Source organism: Ammospiza caudacuta, chromosome 2 (genome assembly GCF_027887145.1).
Source record: "Ammospiza caudacuta isolate bAmmCau1 chromosome 2, bAmmCau1.pri, whole genome shotgun sequence".
NCBI lineage: Eukaryota > Metazoa > Chordata > Aves > Passeriformes > Passerellidae > Ammospiza > Ammospiza caudacuta.
Window position 1 is genome coordinate 17,333,698 of NC_080594.1, and position 21,013 is coordinate 17,354,710.

Below are 21,013 nucleotides of genomic sequence, written 5' to 3' on the forward strand. Positions count from 1 at the left end.
AGTGCCTGGATCCCAGGATCTGCAGATATTTAAATGTATTTGATGGAAAAGAAAAAGAGACTCCCTTAGCTCTACACATTCCTTTTTAACAATTTCCCCTCTCTCTACAGAAATTGCTGCCTGCAGATCCACTCAAAGACCAATGCACAAGCTGACAAAATTTTAGATACTGCAAGAAGAGATGCAAAGATACTTCTGTAACATCTGTAGGGCAGCAGTGCATACACCAATAAGCTCCAAGTACACACAAGTAGTCAATATGTGACATATTGACATCATACTGACATATGTGTCTATATAAAAGCAGCACTAAACTACAAGATCAGAAACATTTGAGGATAGACACACATGAGACACCAGACAAAAAGACCCTGCTATTACTTAAGAATGGGTTTCATCTCCTCTTTCTCAAATGGTTTTTACACTTTTGACACTTGACAGCTTTTTTGTGTCTGGCTATTTTGATCAGAAAATGGGTTTTTGTGGTTTAAGATAATTTGGGGGAAAGGGGAAGGTAGTTTGCATTTGTACCTGAAAGAAGCTTTCCACATACTGCAGCAAATAGACCCCACAATCACTGCTGTTATCTTGTTTAGGCACTCTGGGACATAGGTCAATCATTGTTGATTTACTGAATTCCCGATGGGTTTTTCGTTTCACTTCCCATTCCACTTCAAGGTACCTACAGAGGAAAGTAAACAGTGGAAATACTTGAGAAATAACTCCCAAGTTCAATACCTTTTGGGACACTACTCAACATTGTTCCAAATATCCAATATTCTATTGCATTCAGAGGCATTTCTACATAATAGGCAATATACAAAACATAATGAGCAATATACAAAACAAATACACATGATAGAATTTAAAATCAGCTATTTGTGCAGAGTTTCTATAAGCAATTAGGACACCTGGACATTTTTATACCTTAACTAAAGGAATAATTTTCTAATTAAAACCCCCTTAAACCTCACTTTACAAAAAACTTCAGTAATTGCACCAATATAACCCTTGCAAGCTAACAGTGCACAAGGTATTTAAAGACTTGATGAAAATCTTAGGAAAGCTTTTCTACAGTGATTAGGATTTGTTATCAGGCTTTTCTATTGTTCTCATGCTTCCACAGCAACTCACTGACTCCACATTCAGGGTTGGCTGCTGATTTTAGAGATGGGATGGAAAACTTAAGGGTCTGGTTTTCAAAGGCAATAGTTACCTACACTTTTCTCCTGGCTTTAGCTAGACTTCAGAAGTCTAGGGGCTTCTGAAAAGCAAAAATAAGGTCTGACTTAAAAGAATAAATATATGCATTAAGTCAGACCTTGTGTTTGATTTCTAAAAGCTCCAAGTCCTTGCAGTCATGAGAATAAAAATACATACAGAAGACTTAAGCAGTTTTTGAAGAAAATGGCAACTGTGACAAGGCACCAAATATGCAACAATTTAAAGATGAAGACATTTCAGTGAAGCACACTTTCAAGAAACTGCAAGAACCTATAACTGTAGACTTTCTAATTCATTGTTTGAGCCTGAAAACTGCCCAAAACACAATAAAAATCAATTCAGAGAAAAGAAAATGTCATAGAATCCCTGCATCAATTTCCTTAAACTTCTGCTTCCAGGGTGTAACTGGAAATTGAAGGAATAAGAGGCTGCTTCCCAATCTCCCCTTATCTCACTCCATAGGTCTCCACTTATTTTCTGACTTTTTCTGACATCTCTCTAAACTCCAAGAAACCACACTCTTGAATTTCAGCCTCGGGAGTAGCCCAAAGAATAGTGCACTAAAATAATACATCCCACAGAGATTTTATCAATAAATAAATAAATACAAGTTGCTATTTCATTCTTCCTCCCAAGACACATGGCAGGGATGTCTCTCTATTTAGGGAAAAGATGGTTTCACAAAAATTTCTAAATCTCATCTAAACTTTATATAGCATTTTGAAAAAATTACTTTTACAAGAAGGTGGTGCTATTTAGTTTACAGATTTTTGCACCTTTCACTGAAAGGAATAACACAGAGAACAGAAAGAACAATTGCATTTATCTTCAGGAATTTAACAATTTTTTAAGTTGATGATAGACATTAAAGTCATCAGGAGTGTGTAAAAGTACTGAAAGTTTTTATTACATTCTTCCAATACTTAACATACTTATCATGTACAAAATTGAATATATTTTTAAACTTTTCAAAACAAATACTATCTCACTATAACTCTACTGACACATCAAGCTTTTAGAGAGCTTCAGTCTAGTTTCTGCATTTTTGTACATAGAAATATATTTAACACTAATTCTGTAAGCATCATCAAAAAATTAACATCAGTGCCCTAGAAAATTGTTGTTCAGATTTCAAAGTATTCATTTTAAGTATTTTTCTACCCTTAAAAACACCTTCAGTTGCTAGACTAGATGGGATAAATCCTCCCCCCACAAAAAAACAACACCAGCAAAAACCTCTCTTTTTTTTTCTCCACTCTCCACTTCACAGTTTTTGCATCATATTAGGGTTGCAAAACATAGAAAAGCTTTTCAGGAAGCCTCTGTACTATACTTAGTGTTTCCATGACTCTTCATGGATTTTCATTTAGCATTAGAATTATACACCTTTCTAGACAAAAGTACTTTGTATATAGAAATATGACCAGCAGCATCTATTACTAGAAGATAGAAAGTGTAGTTACTTACTCTCTCAAAACCTGAACAGTTTTCTGCACAGAACACGCTTTCAGGGAATCCAAGATGAGTATACAAGGCCTGTACACAACAAAAACAAAAACAAGTCATTGCAGTCTTTCATCACCAACACCACTGAAGGAAGTATTTTGTTTGCATACAGCCTACCCAAAAATATCAATATTTTAACCAATGTGGTAAAAATTGAGAAGTACCTACAGCTGTGGTTTTATAACAATACCTGAATTACAACAGAATTCCATAATTTAATGTTATAATATCAGAAAGAAAATAGAAACATACCTTTTACAAATCTGCTTTTTGGAATTACTTAGGGAGATCTGAGACAAAAGAAAAAATAAAAATAAATCTTAAAAAAACCAACATCAGTTATAAACTATAAGATCTCCATAAATTTAAAGTTAGAGAAGGTGTCATTTCAGAAAAGGAGAAACTGATAAATCAACTTTAAAAACAGGTGAAATCAAAGCAGAGCAAATAGGTAAGCACAATGCTAATTCAAAATGCCTTGCACATGCTGCAGGCTATGCAAACATAAATAACTACTGCAAAAAAGATGATACAAAATCCCTTGGTCATGTCTCACAGCCTTCAGAAATTCAGTAATATGTTTTCTCTGTCAATACAAAAAGGCACTTACTTTAGAAATAGCTGAATGTAGAACTGAAGCAGAAGCAGCAATTTCATTGTGTCCTAGTACAAAAGAACAAATAAAAAAAATTAAGAAAGTAATGCCTAAGCAAAGTATTTTTATTTTCAAGTTCATGATTATTAGTATTCAAATACATTCAAATATGAAAGTAACTAACCAATTTATAAACCAATTTTTAACATTCCCTTCTAAAACCTGAAATAGCAGTTACCAAAGGTCTTCCCTCCTGATAAAATTCTTACTGAAACCAAAATTTCTAATCATCCCTTATTTCCTATGTCTCTTCCAGTATTTTTCAGAGTTGCAGAAAACTTGCAGTCCTTACTACACATGGGTACATAAAAACATACTACATTGATCTGGAAATGTTAGAAATCATCTTTGACATAATTTCCCACCTCCAGGGACTAAGGCACCTAGTACGGTTCATGGCTTGACATAACTTTCTCCTAGATTACATACCTTTAGAGAATAAACTTCTGTTACCATCCCCCTCTTCCTCATCCCTGCAGAGCATTGAGCCAGCTCTGGTGCTCTCACTCTCTGGCTCCAGGGGAGGTCGGTGGGATAATGAATTCTGCTGGGGACACTCCTCATACACAGCTTCTTCCAGCCAAGGAAAACAGATAACTGCCATGTACCAATGAGACCTGCCCAGCAGTGAGGAAAGCAAGGAAAAGATGTCAGAATTCTGAATATTTGGTTCTGAAAAGGTTATGAAAAGCTTTAATAATATTGAGAGCTCATGGACAACTGTTCTGTGACACATCTGTGACACAACCATCATTGCCATGTTCGTTTAATGGCATCTCATGAAAAGATCATCATACTAATCCTATCCCTCATTTTTTACTTTGCACTGTGGCATAACAGCAAAAATAAGTATCAATTCCTTTAAAAACCCCAAGAAACTCACCACAGCAATTTATCAATTTGAGCACCCATTCCCCACTTCAATTAAAATCCAAAATAAAAAAACACTAATAATCAGTGATGGTGATCCCAGTTTTGAATATAGCTGAAGATGTGGCACCCTTCCACAGCTGTTTTCCATTATACAGCTTTCAATGATGATTAAATTTTAGAGGAGTTTCCATGTACAAGTCAGTTATTTAACCAGGCCAAGGCACAGATTATGGAAGTTCTACTTGTATCTATTGACACTATGAGTTGCTGTGATTCCTTTATAGAAATATTACTGAAGTTCACAGGAATCATCGTAATGACACACAAATTATTTTGAAAAATACCTAACAGTAATTTTCAGTAAAACAAATACTAAAGGTACAAAATTGACAGCTGAATAAACATTTTATCTTTTGAACAGTTTTCAAAAATTACTCCTTCCACTTGTATTATTTCTTCAAAATATAATCTATCATGGGTAATGATCAGCCATAAAATTTTACCACCACAACTGAAATCTTTAAATAGCAGAAAATGTGTTGAAAACATAGACTTACTCCTCATTCACAGGCACAAAGATATAATCTTTATTGAAGATATTTATATGGCGAGTCCATGTTCTTACTCTTCTGTGTCTTCTCTGTGCTGCTCTGAAAAAACAAATGACAATTGTTGTTTGGTTTTGTTCCTTTCACTTAAAGCAAAGCATAGGGATTAGCACTCCTACATCTCCCCAGTCCCTCAATGGGTTTTCATTTACTCTAGAAATTTTCTAGACAGGTTAAAAATTAATCAGCACACCATTGAGCCCAAGTGACTAATAAGCCATTTTAAGCTCTTCTTGAAAAAAACCCCCACAATCATTCATAAATTCAAATTGATTTATTGCAATTATTATTTAATGCACTAAATGCAAAAACCACATTTAAAATTTCCATTAATTAAGCTTCACAATACCATTTTTGAAGGCCTATCTGAACAACATTTTTTGAAGGGAAAAAGCTAAATGCCTTGCTCAGGGTCATGCAGCACACCTGCAGCAAACATAGAGGTGAAACACCTGCCCTCCAATCCTGAGGTTTAAATGCTGCCACACTTCATTTCCAGTTCTACAGACAAAGCATGAGGACAAATATGAGGAGAACAAGAAAAACAGAGAAGACATTTAAGTTTGGATTTTCAGCCTAGTTTGCACAAGTTGAAATAGAAACTAACATTTCACAGAACTTTGCTCCAATATGAAAGTAAAATTCACTCAGCACACATCCCTATTATCATTGTGATTCCATCCTCATCTTTGATTAAGAAACACAACTTCAGAGTAGTAGGAACTGGAGAAAATGAGTAAGGAGTGGAAAATCAGGCTGGTGTAGGACTCTGCATGGGCCAGCATTAAGTGAAGACTTGCTGCAAACTTCCTCTGCTACATGACTCTAGAAGCACTGGGAATTTCAAAGGGAAGGCCTGTTTATAACCTGGGAGAGCACCTACAAGAGCAACTTTCTCAATCCAGTGCCTGATCTGTGTGAGCAAAGTGAAGCAAAGGGACTTTAAGTAGCTACATCAGTTGGGATTAATTTAATTTACAACAGTATGAGCCAGGATTTTGACTAGCCTTTTATAAAAAAAAACCCCACTGAAACAAGCTAACATCCCAAACCATCTGCAGTCACCAGGTGAGCATTTAAGCCCAAACACAAAACTAGGACTTCCAAAGGTATCTCCTAATCCAGAAAAGCCACAGTCCTTGAAATATGATAAACTAAGAGTGCCATTCCTATTCCTCCAGTAGATTATGGACAGTCCAGCCTTGTAAAAGGAATCAGATCAAGGCACAACAGCATTCTTATGATGGATAATTTTGTCCTCACCTCAGAACATTCAAAGTCAGAAGACAAAATCATGGAAGATGTTCCTTCAAATACAGTTACATGAATTTTCAAGCTATCTTTGAGAATATTACAGAAGTCTCAATTTTCTTCCCATCAACACAGCTTTCACCCAGCAATAACAGTCCCCTAAACAAAATATAAAACCTCTCTGTGCAGCTGGCCTTGTTTGCCAGTAGAATGAAAAATCTGGGGACTTCATGGATAACAGAAGAAAAAAAATAATCACTTCAGAGGGAAACAAAAAAGCCTTCAATAAGATGAATGATGATGCTTATTGATCTCCCTAACAACCTGGATGGTTTTAATGAGGTGGGTGTCATTCTCTACTCCCAGGTAACAAGCAACAGGACAAGAGCCAACAGGCTCAAGTTGTGCCAGGGAAGGTTTAGATTGGCTGTTCGGAAAACTTCTTCACCAAAACATTTTCTAAGGACTGGAACAGGCTGGCCATGGAAGTCACCAGGCCAGGGGGTATTTAGAAGATGTGTAGATGAGGCATTTGGGGTCATGGTTTAGTGGTGGACTTGGTAGTGCTGGGTAACAATTGTTGGACTCGATGATCTCAGAGGTCTTTTCTAACCTCAGATTCTGTGGCTCTGTGAAAACAGAATGAATGTTGGTGGCTTTGCTCTCAAACATCAGTGTTGAGAAGAAACTGGAAGTTAGTTAAGAATGCTTCTACCCTTTAGTGAGCTAGCAGGAAACACAATGTGATAAAGTGTTCCTGACCTGCTAATGATATCTTTTTGGGAAACTCTCCAATCCAGTGAGCTCATGTGTTAAAAAACAAATGTGTAAGCTTGGTGTGCAATAAAATTTTCTTACTAAAACTTTGGTCAATCATTTTCTACCAATATGTAAGATTAAATACATAGTAAATATAAAAAATAATTAGTAGCATAATTTCTTTAAATTATGCATGTCTTGCAAATCTGTGCATTTATGATAAAAATATCAAGTAAATAATTGCCTGAAGTAAATATTCAGAAAAAGTTGGAGAAAGGTGATAACATTTTAATTCATATTCAGTATGAAACACATTGATTTTAAGGTAAAACACCAGTATGTTTAAATTGTGAGTTACAAAATTTAATCACTAATCTCTTGGAAAACATCAAAAACTATTTTATGTGCTGATTAGAAGATGATCTCCAAAACTTCAAAGTGGCACCAACAGATAGATTGCTTCTGGTCATAATGGCATCTAAAATGAACTTACGAAACTTTGACATCCCCCTCAGAGTTTTTTTCTGTCCTGGTCAGGCACTTGTAGAAGAAACTGCTAAAAATGTGCGTACTGTCAGCAACATGTTTTGGTGCCTTCTCCAATAACAGGTACCTACCAAAGAAGAAACCAAAATTATTAAATTATTTTTCTAGAAAGCACTGTTACTGCTAAAAAAAAGGGCAGTTATTCTAATGACTTATCATACTCAGGTTATGCTTAGAATCAGTTGCCTTCACAGCCAGTAATCACACCAAACTTTTCTATTTTAACTATTCACATCATCAGAGTATGTAACAGCCAAGCATCTACTAAGAATGCAGTTATTTATTGTCCCTGAATTTTTCTCCAGTATTCAAACTTCTGACTTTATTTTGGAAGTTAGGTAACAAGCCCTTACAATTGAAAGAGACTTGAAAACCTAACCAAGTATAAACCTACGGAATGCTATACTTGTGCATATTCTAAAAGCATGGAACAGGTCAGTTAAATTGTCCATTTCACTTTTGTAGGTTATGCATGTGAAAGCTAAGTAACTATTACTTCGCTGCTGATAATTTTATTATAAACATCAGCTTCAGTGTTTATTCTGTCACTCTAGAAGGCCAAAGCCCTCATAACTGCAGTTATCCTACACAAGATACCTCTAGCTTCACTTGATGAATTGGGCAACACAGTCATACATGACATTGCTTGCAAGGGAATAAAAACAGAATCTGGGAAGTCTTAACAAATTATAAAAGCAGAGGGATTTCTACAACAATTGCATTAAATCCTTTTATTTAAATCTTCCATTTCTGTTGAGAAGCTACAACTATTCAGAAGACCATGATGCATTATTTATTTCTAGTTTAGAGCAAAATAGGAAGGGCTTTGCTGTAAAACCCCATTGAAACACTGTCACACACTTCCTTTTCCTATCCTCTAGACAAGTCTTCCTATTACTCACAATTCTTACACCCATCTGGATGCCAAGTAAAATGCAATTCCTGCTGACAAGCTTCAAAAGAACCAGAATTCTTCTTAGGTCTAAGTCAGCAAAGTGAAAATAAACCACACTTTAGGGACTGGTGGACACAAAGCCAGTTCTTGAAAAATTGCTTTTACAAGCAACTTTAGCAGGCTGGCTTGGAGTAGCTAAGCCAAGCACAACCCCCTCAAGCTGTGTTCCTTTCTGCAGATCAGCATCAGAATACCTGAATTTGCACAGCATAGCAGGGGATGCTCCATTTCACGCAAACTTAATGAATAAAATACTACTACAGACCCCCTACTTTTTTCAACTGCCTACACGGGACTTTCTCTTCTGTTAAGGGCACCAAGAAGCTTTTTTCCCCCTGTTATTCTGTCTGGATTTTATCACAGCCCTTGAGAGGGATAAAACCAATGAAATTAAAACAAATGAAACTGCTCAGAAAAAAAAAGCTTTTAAAAAACGTCCAACATCCAATTCATCACATTGTTACTTCTGAAATTGTTTTATTTAGTGACCAACATTTCCAGTAACATTCAAGTCCACATCAGACCACAGAGAGTGTGAAGGATACAAGAAGGGCTGAGATTACTTACTTAAGATAAAAATCAATGATGACATCATTGAGAAACTCTCCATATTCTAAGCACTCTAAGTCTTCTCTTGTGACTCCCAGTCCTCCTTTTGCAGGTGGGGGTGGATAAACAATTAAACTAGAAAATAAATAATATCATATAACAGTGACAAACTGTTTTACATGACATTGTTATGAATATGGCCACCTTATATGCAGAATATTTTCTAGAAAACCTGGGAAAAACAGTAGTTCTCAAAACTTTACCATTTCCTCCTCCAATATTTAGGTGTTACAAAACAAGTATCACCCCAAAGCACCCTGAAACTTTGGTAAAAGCTTTTGAAAGCAGACTATTTTCTGCCTTCATCCTGTTTCTCTATTTTTGATCAAAGTATCTGAAAAATGGCTATACAAAATGTGAAGAAATAACAGAGGACAAATGGTTATAAAAAGATTGAGTGTGACAGAACAGTAAAGGAACGCTTTGTTCAGATTTTATAAAAAGCTGGCTTAAATTAGTACGTTTTGCTAAGAGAGACTTAAATGGATACTGACAGAACCCATGAGATCCCCACCCTCCCTGTGGATGCACTCATGATATGACCTTGAAGTCATAGAGCAGATTTGCTCAAATTTCATCCTATAACACATCCATATTGTCTTGTAACACTAATATTTGCTGATATTTTAGGTTTGAAGATGGACTTTCATACAACACTTTCAAATCAACTAGAGAATGGTAGCTGAGGGGTTTTATTCCAGTAATTAATTTATTCAATTTCTTATATTTTCCCTTTCTCATTTACATGAAATACACTTACTTCTTAACTGCTCCCATTTCTCTTACTTCTTTCCATTCTTCATTCAGTGCAGAGGACAAAGAGATACAATAGCAGCCACTATTCTGCTTATTTGCAAGAGCATAACTGGGCCTGATGACTTTTAGCTTTGATTCCTTCCAGAAAAACACAAACAATTGTAAAAAGCATTATACAGCCTGAGACATAAAACACAAGACACAAAACCTAAGCATAAAAACCACAGGAGTACCCTGCATCACTGAAGAGGATTCTTGCTGGAGATCCAAAGTATAAACTTTGGTATTTGGGTAAACATGCCATTGTTCAGACAACTAAAAAGTTATTAATATTTTTAAAAATAATAACAGATCTTAGTTCATAATAATCTCTCTAAAACTATTCAAGCATTATTTAGCTAAGTGAACCAGAAATGGTTTTGGAGAAGAAAAATAAAAGAATGAGACAAGTGTCAGACTGCCTTACCAGGAGCTGTATATGCTTGGAAGATTTGAAAATCTTGTCCTTGAACAATTTGCCTAAAAACAATACATATTTGAGCTGGCTGGCTTCCTTTTAAAGTTCCCAATTTCATGGACCTTGCAGACCTTAATCTGCTGTCTCTTGGCTCTTTACTGGTGCCAACAAAGATATGTAATTTCTGTGTGACAATGCCATGGGGCTGGGTTTAGATATTTACTCAAGAGATTAAACCAAGATAACCCATTAATTGTACAGACTCATCTCCCCAGCAGTCTGAGGAATAATTCAACATTCTCAAGCTGTGGAGACCCCACAAGTACATCTAAAGGTCTGGAGGGCCACCTACACAGCTCCTGTTCTGCTGCACTTCCAGCTCAACCAAAAAAAATGGTTCCATTACACATTATTTGATTAACTTCCTGCTTGCTGCCCTAGAGACACCACAAGGGCAGAACACCCCTGTGGTTCTAAATTTACACAATCATGAATAGATCTAAAGCACTGGTACTTGCCACTGACTGATGAGGTCTACAGACTATCCCTCTGTGGACACAATCTAGCTGACTGCAAATTTTGGAGTAATCCTGACTGGGATTTTTGATATGAATTATGGAAGAAGGCTGACCTAAAATTTACTCAAATGTGTGAATGCCAAGCAGTGGTGATGAATAAAGCAACAGCTATCCACTCACCTGAATTACAGGCTCATGAGCATCTGAGGTATTCTCTTTTGGCATGTATTGCTTTAGTAGATCCTTATTGCAACACACAAAAGAACTTTCTTCAGGAGAAAGATCCTTAAACAAGAGTAATGCTTCTTTCAAAGACAAAAACTCAGCAAGATCTGGTGCTCTGTTCCTCTTGCTGACACCTGTAATCAGTTCAGTCAGCCTTTCTTCTTCCCATTCTGTGAATGGTTGAGACATTTCCAAAAATACAAATTCATTGGATTTGGCTGGAAAAGGGAGAAAATGGATAATATTAACTATTAGATTAAATGATAGAAACTTGTCTGAACACCCACAAAGGAACTAAGAGAGACAATGGCAAGAAGGGAAGCCCAAACAAGCCCTGCCAGGTTCATCACAGGAGCCATCAGCCCACAGAAGTCCCACTTTCACAACCCAGAGGAGCACAGCAAAATGACAGGCAGGAACCCAAATTACAGACTGAGCAAGAGACACACAATCAGGGCTGTCCCAGGAGAGTCTCAGCCCAAGGGTCCAGACCCAAAACCCACCACATTATGTCAATGCCAGAGCACTTTTTGGACTGAAAGGGGGCTACTGCTGAGGTGAACAGCACACATGATGGGATGCAGGAGAAGAGTATTTTGGGATTGCACAGGAATCCCAAAGGATTGTTTAGGGAAAGACCTAAAGGCAGCAAAGAGAGACATTCAGGTAATTCAGGGAAGAAGCAGTATGGCCAAAGAGAGGGTTAAGGGCATTAACACATTTAAATACTTGGCTGGTCAGTGCACTTGACTGGCCATACCATGAACATAGACCAGCACAGCCTATCCTGTCTTCTTCAAGTCCTTTCTAACTCTCCTGGCTGAGAAACCACTCTGACCCCTCTCAGGCTGTCAGACCCACCACAATACATTTTCCAAATATATTTGCAGCAGAGCAGAACCATAGTAACCATTTCCACAATCCACAAAACCACTACTGATTTTTTCAACAAGTCTCTGAAAACACCTCAAAGCATTCACATTACTATGCAAAATAAAAAGGTATAAAACAATCAAACAAATTTAATAAAAATTCCTGATGGTTTCTCCAACAAGAATGTAACCAATGCAAATAAACCTAATATTAAAAGATACCTTGCATCTTCATACTCACATTCCACTCATTTCACTGGGAACTGTGTCTACAGAAGGTACCAGTAGCTTCAATAAACTTGCATGAACTAAAGGGAGCTCTCTCCTAAAATTTTATTCAGTATTTTGCTCCAAACTACTTGAGTAAAGCTGCCATTGCTCATAATTTTTCATACAGGAGGTGATTATTAAATGTCACACCGACAATGCTGACATGATCTTTTATGTAAGCAAAATCATTGCACCTATGAAGAAAACCTTGTAGGATTGTGCCACTCTGAATGTGTGAGCCACATTTATACTCTATTTTTTTACAGAGCCTCATGCTGGAATACCAAATACAAGGAGTCCATAATACCCAAAGATTAAACAGCCCATTTTGCCTTTTGTGGAAATTTTCTTCAATAATAATCAATGGCTCACTGCAGTCTTGTCAAAGGTCAAGCCAATCTTTACTTGCCAAGCCTTTTGTATAGCAAAGACAATATTCAAGAGTAAGGATATTTAACACATCCATATATTTTAAAGGGAGAGATGCTTTGTACTCAAGTCTAGTTTCAGAAGGCCTTCTGACAGAGACTACAATTAAATTGCTTTGATGTCTTTTTATTAAGCAACAGTAAGTTTGAATCATATAAGATTAGGTTTTTTTCTTCCAAATAAAAGTACAGGGAAGCATTTTAGAAGTGCAGAAGTAACCAACTTATCTACACTGGTACAGCCTCACCTTGAGTACATGTGTGCAATTTTGGGCATCACAATATAAAAATGACATTAAGCTATTAGAAAGCATCCAGAGGAAGGCCACAAAGATGGTAAAGGGTCTTGAGGGGAAGTTGTACAAGAAGCAGCTGAGATCACTTGGCTTGTTCAGAAAGGGAAATTGAGGAGAGACCTCATTGCAGTTACAACTTCCTCAAGGGGGGAAGAGGAGGGGCAGGCACTGAGCTCTTCTCTGCAGTGACCAGGGACAGGACCCACAGGAATGGCCTGAAGTTGTGTCAGGGGAGGGCTAGATTGGATATTAGCCAAAGGCTCTTCACCCAGAGGGTGGCTGGGCACTGGAACAGCCTCCCCTAGGAAGTGGTCTGAGCACCAGCCTGAGAGAGTTCAAGGAGCATTTTGACAACGCTGTCAGGCACATGGTGTGATTGTTGGGAATGGTGCTGTGCAGGGCCAGGAGCTGGACTCAATGATCCTTCCAACTCAGTGTATTTTCTGATTGTGTGATCTTTAAAACACTATAGGCTTTCATCTGCCTTCAAAAAACACAGCTGTTTTACTGATATGACCTTTTCATTGCACTTAAGGAAAGCAATTACTCACATGGCTGGCTGGTAACTAACTTTCCCATCTGGGTTTCAATCTTTTCTACATAATCCACAGACAACCAAAGAAAGATAATTGTTGAAGAACAGCCACCACCACTTTTCCACCAGCCAAATCTTCTCAGATCCAGTGTGTCCACTGTAAGCTGAATGTTCTTAAGAGACACTGTAGAAAACACAATTCAAAAAAAACCATGCTCTTAACAGCCATAGATAGAGTAATACATGTCACAGTAATCACATGCTGAGAGGTGTGACTGGAGTGTATTAACACAATATTTATAGATTTTATTCCTTGCATTACATAATATACTGAGGATTCAATATTTAAGTCAGCTACATCAAGCTGTGTAAAACAAAGCTATCAAACTGTAATACAAAAATCTAAACACCTGCATGCAGGATTCTTCCTGGAAAAAGTTGAGGTTTTTTGGTCAAAATAACCACAGTTAATACCTACAACTATGGAAAAAAAGAATATTGCAAATCATTAATTCCTATTTGCTTTAAGTCAAGTCCACTTAAAACTGCTTATAAACCTTTCCCTACAACACATCATCTTGGAAAATCAACAGAATGCAAATCTAGCATTATATTCCTCTTAGCTTTAGTCTAATCATAAATTTTTGTAAAGCTAAAGATCTAAAATGCTAATTTGAAAAGTTCAACGTTTCACCTCAAAAATATGCAAAGTCATATCTACTATAGTTCAACACCTAAAATATGCAGCAATATGGGAGGCCTGCCATTAAAAGTAGAAATTCACCTTAAAAGTACAAGAAGCTGCTAAGTTGTTAATGCTTACACTATAGACACCTAAACTTTTATTTACTGAAAAGCATAAAAAATTAAAAACTATCTAATATCTTTGTGAAAGATTATAAATTATTGATAACAGAAATATATACTTCATGTTTTAATGCAATACTATAAATATACAATTAAGAAAAGGCTAAAGAAAATTCTCTTACCCTGAAATGGGATCACAATATGTTTTGTTGTAAACTGAAATAAGATTTTTAAAAAATATAAATTAGTTTGCATTTTACAAATTGATTAAAACAATAAATGGATTTTTAAACATCTGCACATCTTTCCTTACAGTGAAATAAACTGAAAATAATATAATAGAATCGTTCAGTTTGTAAAACACCACTAAGCTGAAGTCAAATATGCTTTGTGAAGTTTGAGACTTCACATTGCCTATGTCACCTAAAAAACATTCTTAAAGGCATTGAAGAACATAAATGGCAGCAAGTAACTTTCAGAGATGCAAGGCACTGAGAAATAAGCACAAAGTGGCAGAATTGCCTATAGGCTCCTTAAAAAGAAAAGATCACTTGGGACAGAAGGAGGTAAAGCAATCTGTGAGAAGCTGTCAGATGCACGGCTTGCAGTAAGGGCATGAGAGAAGTGGTTCAACTTTATGCTGGTGTTTCCTTATGTTAATCTTTGAATTAAAGGCCTTGAAAGATTCTACTTTCAAAATGTTTTACTGAAGGCAAAAGATATGTACGTTCAAACATCTTTTTCAGTGGCAATATACAGAATGAACCTGTTCAAAGACCTGTTGAAACTCCTGGAGCTGGTGTGCCATTTAAAGAACACCTTCACTTATGTTTCTACACCCTGTGAACAGAATATTGGCTACACACTAAAGCTTTTAGTATTGCTTTTATGCTCTCTGAAGCCATAAAGCAAGCAATTTTCTGTTTAAAAGGCAAGAGCATAGCATATATCTGAACTCTGATCATTATGAATTACTTTATTATAACACAACTACTATTTCTGAGTAAAGTAATTGGTCTTTATTTAAAGTGACATTAATTGGCCATTAATATGGCCCTTGTTTTCTGTTAGAATTCATTGAAAACTTCCTCAGTATGACTTGTGTTCCAGTACAGCATTTATACAGAACCTTTACACATGAAAATTGTGGCCACAGCAAATCACAGTTAGCTTTTCTACTGACAGCAATCCAAATGCACAAGGCCACACACTCCAATGCTGAGCCAAAGGAATTTAATGCAACAGTAACAAAAACTCTGTGTTTCCACGCTAAGTACCAGTGTGGTACTTTGTTCAACCAGAATTTCAATTTTTAAGTATTCACAAAATAATAGAACAACTTACCCTAGCAGGACCTGTTGATAGACACTTAAATTTCCCAATGTGTAGTCTATCAAATTCAACATCCAGATTTGTCTGCTTTTTAGGTGTGCTTCTAGAAGGTAAGCTGAGAGGATATTTATCTTCAACTGACTCTGTTAAAAACTGGAAAAAATTTGTATTTGTTAGATATGCCCCTCTTGTAACTTCAGGAATACCTTTATTCATGATTTTAAGAATTGACTCCCAAAGCCAGGTTCCACATAAAAAAATAATTTTAAAAAGCTCCAAGTGTTATTACATTCATTACTGACAATTTCCTTAAGGGTCTAACAGTACCTTGTTTCACCTCCATTACCAAGACACAATCTCTCATTTGGTTCCAAATAGTAAAAACTCAAACAACAGAGCAACAGCTCTGTTTCACAGCAGACCTTCAGGATCTAATTCAGTGCTTATGATTGAATTGATTCACCTGTGAGAAGAGGCAGCAATGGCTCTTCTGACTTGTTTCAGGATTACAGAGAACCCATATCCAGGTCAGAGTAAGCAGCCAAAGGATAATCAAGTCCAAAATAGGGCAAACAACATTTATGGCTACTTTTAGATTCAAGTTCTACAGCTAGCCCAAGAGGAAGGGGAACTTCACTTTATCTCTGCCTGCTGTCAACAAAGATCCTAAACTTCTGTAAAGCCTGAATTACAACAGAGGGATTGGATGACAAAAAAAACTATTATCAACGTACAACAGGAAACAAATTCTTCCACAGATGTATCTTTATCATGTCTGTTTCTACCTCAGGTTACTATTTGATCTTCCTGTTTTCTGAAATTAAATATTTCTAAATGCTTATTGTCATAATAGGAAATACATTTTGCATAGCAAAAACACCCAAGAGAACCAGAGAAATTTCAGAACCAGAGAAATTCTCTGAAGACTGTCCAGTATTCTATCTGTGAAATAAATTTCTGCAGCTTCTGCTTGTGGCTGGGACAATAATAAACAATCATTTTCTATAAAAAACATTACAGAAATAAATTGGCATAACAATACATCAGCCAAAAACTGGACTACCTGCTCTGTGTGATTTTTTGTCTTGTCTTCTAATTGCTTAGCTGAGAAACAGAAGTCAGACTGTGTTTCTTTATTTTCAGTGATATTATCCTTCATCAGCTCTGCGCATTGTGGTTCAGAAGGTCCATCTTCATCATCACTGGAAAGGATAACTAAAAAGGAAAAAAGAAGTATACGTATACTACAAAGCACAGACTTCTGAATATTTCATTCCTTGTGGATTTCAGACAAGTAAAGAGTTCTGACTTGCAGTACATGGTATCCAAGTACACTGCTCAAACCAGTCAAGATCTGCATGCATGGAATTGTATGCAACAAGTAGTGCTCTGCATATTTACAAACCCCTTTTATACCAGGTCCTCAAAATTATTTGGCTATTAAATGAAGCGGACACAGCACAGCTTCTTCAAAGAAGAGAGTAATTTTTCTCAGTTTTAGCCTCATTAAAAAGTAAAACCTGGGTTTTTCCATAGTCACAAAATCAGCTGGAAAAAGAGGATTGGAATTCAACAATCTTGCTGTCCATCCTGTTTCTCAGATACAAGGTTCTGACATAAGGCACTGTTCTCTAACCTGCCCAATGCATTAAAAACAGGATGGCAGTCTTCCGTCTTTTGTTCCCTCTGTCTCAACTAGCCAGTTATGCTCAAGTTTTAGTAGCTAAGTGTACCACCAGGAATTGTCACCAGCACAGACACAGTACATACTTGGGTCAATGGAAACAAGGTGCTGATTACCCCTGCAGATTCTGTTCCGCAGCTTGCTCAGGTACTCTGCTTTGTCCAGCTTTAATTTCCTGATGGTACTAACTTGTGGGGAAGGCACATCCCCACTGCTGGCAGAAAGCTGTTTCTTTGACACATTTCTGGAAGGAGACTCTGAGGCAGAGTCCTCTGTGTGGCTGTGAGCAGGCCTTAAGTGGTTGTGGGTGGAAGTGTCTTTAGAGTCTCTCTCTGCTGGACAGTCTGGCACCAGAATAGGATTGGATCTGTGGTCTTGTCCATCCTCACAGGGTATTCTGCAGTCAGGAGACTGAGCTGAACTCAAACTTCTCTTTTCCTAGAAACAGGAATCAGAGACAGGATGTAAGTTTATTACTTGACATTTCTAGAGGGTTCAGATCAGTGATCACTGATATTAGCTATGTGCTAGAAAAAATAATTATAGCTTAACACAGTGACATTGAATGCTCAATTCAGGATAACTTCTCCCCCCTCATATTACAAAGAGTATTATTACAATCTTTTAAAAGGCTACAGTGACCCCTATTCAAACTGAACAAGGAACTATTTCTGATTTTTAGCAGCTCTGTCAGTGTCAGACATGGAGAGGCCAATAATCTGTGCTTTCCTTACTTTCCAAAAGTGTGACTTGGTCAACTGGGTTTTACAGGTTTGATAACAGCCTGTCTCTGTAGGGTTTAAATCAGAAGGCTACAGAGATGTCTTTATTGTTTATATTCAAATGCTTGAATATAAATCCACTTTGTACTTGACTGATTCCCTCAGTCTTATTTGTTGGGGTTTTTTCAAATCCTAAGGATGGGTAAGAAAAAAACTTCAGGGAAAAGTACAATAGACTAAGGAGGACGCAAAAAGATGACATCTGCAAGATTTCAACAACCTAAGATGTATTTGGCAGTTTTGCTGTTGATGCCCCTAATTAGTCTCAAATTCTAGATCATCTGTGAAAGAATCTTCACTTAAGAAGCTGGATGCCTTATTTTCAAAATTGTTTGAATCTATGCTCCTGCCTGAAAGAAACACTGTCATTCATCTTTCTCAACCTTTCTGCTACAATAAGCAGAATGTGATGATGTGGACAGAAGAACATTGATTCACTCCTTGTGATGCATCACTGAACTAATTTACCTCAACAGGTAATACCTGCTAATATACCTGTATGATAAATCCTATTTATTGGCATAATCCTTTTATTTGGGATGTTGCTACTAGTGCTATGTTAGTATGTGTGAATGTGTGCTAAAATTAAGTGCAACTTACAGAGAATGCAAGTGACTTTTGAGGAATGTGTGCATTACAATCATCAGAAATATGGCCACTATATCTTCTTTTCCTTTTCTCAGAATCAAAAGAGCCTGATTCCTTCTGACTAAGAGTGGTGCTGTTCATGTGTCTGCTCCTCTTCTCCAGTTCACCACAGTGCTTGTTTTCTGTGTCAAAAAAAAAAAAAAGTAATTTAATATATTATCCTTAAAAACCTTTACATTTCTTCATATTGTTTATGTCTTATATAAAATGCATGGAAGTAGGTGTAATAAGTTCTACACACTAAGTTCTTTCCTTTTTTAATTGTATATGGCTGCCAAAATATATTCCCCAAAATTATTATTATTTTGCATAATTAGTCAAGGGTATAACCAAATTCATAGATCCTTTCCAAACAAGATTTAGCACTTCATACTCTACAGTCTTTCTTTATCTTTTGCCAAATGCAATATTCTCAATTTCCTGTTCTAATCTGCAAATATTAGTAGCCAGCATAAAAAAAAACTGCACATTATCACTGGAGGATGTGCATAGAGGTTACAATTCTTCAGCAGTGAAAATAAATATCATCTAGCGTGAATATTTTAGCAGGGTTCACAAACTATTTGAGCATTCTTAATGGATTACATTCTTTATTATAAGACTTTTTGGAAAATCAAGATTATAACAGTGCAGTGAGGCTGCACTCAATATAACTTTTCTTCCACAGATTTGATTCACCCTAGGTTTCTTCCTATTTAAAACCAGGCCTTTGATATATTTTTACTGTATCTGTAAAAAAAATAAAAGTATTCTGAGGAAACACATGCATGCAACACCTCAATTTATTTCTGTACTCTCCTCACAATACTAGATTAAAAAAGGAAAATATCCCAACAATCTCCAAAGTTCATACTTAACTACCAGATGACTGCTAACTACAAACCTTTCTTCTGCAGCTCTCGTCTTCTTAAAGTGACAGCATTAACTTTTTCTGGTTCCTTGGAAGCCTTGGTCGATTTACACACTTCATCATCTGTCTTTCTCAGGCAACGCTCAGACCTGTAAATAATATTAACTATGACTTATCTTTAATTTTGAAATAATACTGAATAAAAATCCCAACAGAAACAAGAGTTGATCAGACTTCAAACTTCTGTCTTTCCCATAAACACGTGGACCTTGCCAAAGGAAACACAAATTAATTCAGTCCAGTTGTGGCAATATACAGATAAATGAAACAGATGCTTCTAAAAGGCACAGTATTAGAATCTGACACACTTGAGATCAGACACTGAAACATTATTTTGCTTTAAGGAATGACTGCAACAAGAACACAAGAAAAAAAGAGAGAACAGTCAGTTGACGATCATTGCCTTTGTAACAAATACAGTGAGTGTAGTATATTTTTAACTTAGATTCAGAGCTGGTGATAAAATCCATTGAGTAAGATCCTGAAATGTGGAATTATTTGAAACAGAAATGCCTGCTCAAAAGGGCCTGAAACAGTAATTTAAAAGGTGTTGGAGAGGGATGGTACATCGAAAGAAAGAAACAGAAAAGAATTACAGTACTTAATCCAAATGGATTTTGTGTTTATCCTTTTATAATGCGTTCAACTCAAGGTTGTGGTCTCAGATTTTCAAACAGCTAAGTGATCATCACAATGCCTGATATCACTGACAGCCAAGCTTCAACTCCTAAAAATCATCACCCACCATGGCAAAAAAGACTCTTGACATCTTTAACCAGACAACCAAAACTGTCAAACACTTTTTGAACAGGTGACTACTCTTTAGTGACCTATCTGTAAATTGGAGTATCAGTGCTCTTTGGGAATTCTGTACAGACAAAGATTTCTAGAGTGCTCCAATACTGCAGTGATGAGCACTGTGAAAAAATTACTGATTATCTTTTCATTCATAAAGAATCATAAATTGGACCAGATACAGAAGTAGTTTCCAGTAAGTGCTATCGTTCATTCTGTATATTGAACAAGACAGTCTTACATAAACTAGGCAGGTCACTATAGAAAACCTGATTTTGGAACCCACACTTCTCTCTCAACTAAAATATTTGTATGCATAACAGCTGTGTAGAGTTGACTGTCTTAAAAGACCATACAAATCCATCAAGTAGTTTTCAGCATTTGTTTTACACCAACATCACAATTCAGGGATTTTAACAGCAGAAAGCACCTGAATAGGGCTATTTCAGCTAATAGATTTTCCTAAACATATTTGCTTTATGTATAAATTCTGCACATTTTATTTTCAATGCCAGCTTTGCTGATAACTCGGTTTAAAATGCACCCCTTAACCCCTTTAATATGCAACACCTATGAAGCTATGGCAACATATATTGTAAAGTGCCCTTATCAACCAGGAGAAACAAATACTGTAAACAGTTTAAAACCCTCTTTCTTTATATTTAAAACCTACCTCAAATTCATTAGTTATACTGACAGGTCAGTGCTCACT

At 36.5% G+C, this 21,013-nt stretch overlaps 1 protein-coding gene across 7 annotated transcripts in view; it reads right to left on the reverse strand.

The window, feature by feature from the left end:
- SENP7 (SUMO specific peptidase 7) overlaps window positions 1-21,013 on the reverse strand; it is a 43,021-nt gene that overhangs the window by 3,703 nt on the left and 18,305 nt on the right. For all 7 annotated transcript variants that reach the window (XM_058821909.1, XM_058821894.1, XM_058821880.1 and 4 more), the window contains 17 exons: window positions 19,480-19,595; window positions 18,549-18,718; window positions 17,253-17,604; window positions 16,546-16,697; window positions 15,495-15,635; window positions 14,333-14,366; window positions 13,360-13,527; window positions 10,898-11,160; window positions 9,747-9,880; window positions 8,945-9,061; window positions 7,370-7,489; window positions 4,816-4,908; window positions 3,815-4,002; window positions 3,341-3,393; window positions 2,983-3,020; window positions 2,692-2,760; window positions 532-682 (listed from right to left, as the gene is read on the reverse strand). In XM_058821909.1, coding sequence (XP_058677892.1) covers window positions 532-682; window positions 2,692-2,760; window positions 2,983-3,020; window positions 3,341-3,393; window positions 3,815-4,002; window positions 4,816-4,908; window positions 7,370-7,489; window positions 8,945-9,061; window positions 9,747-9,880; window positions 10,898-11,160; window positions 13,360-13,527; window positions 14,333-14,366; window positions 15,495-15,635; window positions 16,546-16,697; window positions 17,253-17,604; window positions 18,549-18,718; window positions 19,480-19,595 — 2,359 coding nt within the window. The remainder of the gene's footprint in view (window positions 1-531; window positions 683-2,691; window positions 2,761-2,982; window positions 3,021-3,340; window positions 3,394-3,814; window positions 4,003-4,815; window positions 4,909-7,369; window positions 7,490-8,944; window positions 9,062-9,746; window positions 9,881-10,897; window positions 11,161-13,359; window positions 13,528-14,332; window positions 14,367-15,494; window positions 15,636-16,545; window positions 16,698-17,252; window positions 17,605-18,548; window positions 18,719-19,479; window positions 19,596-21,013) is intronic.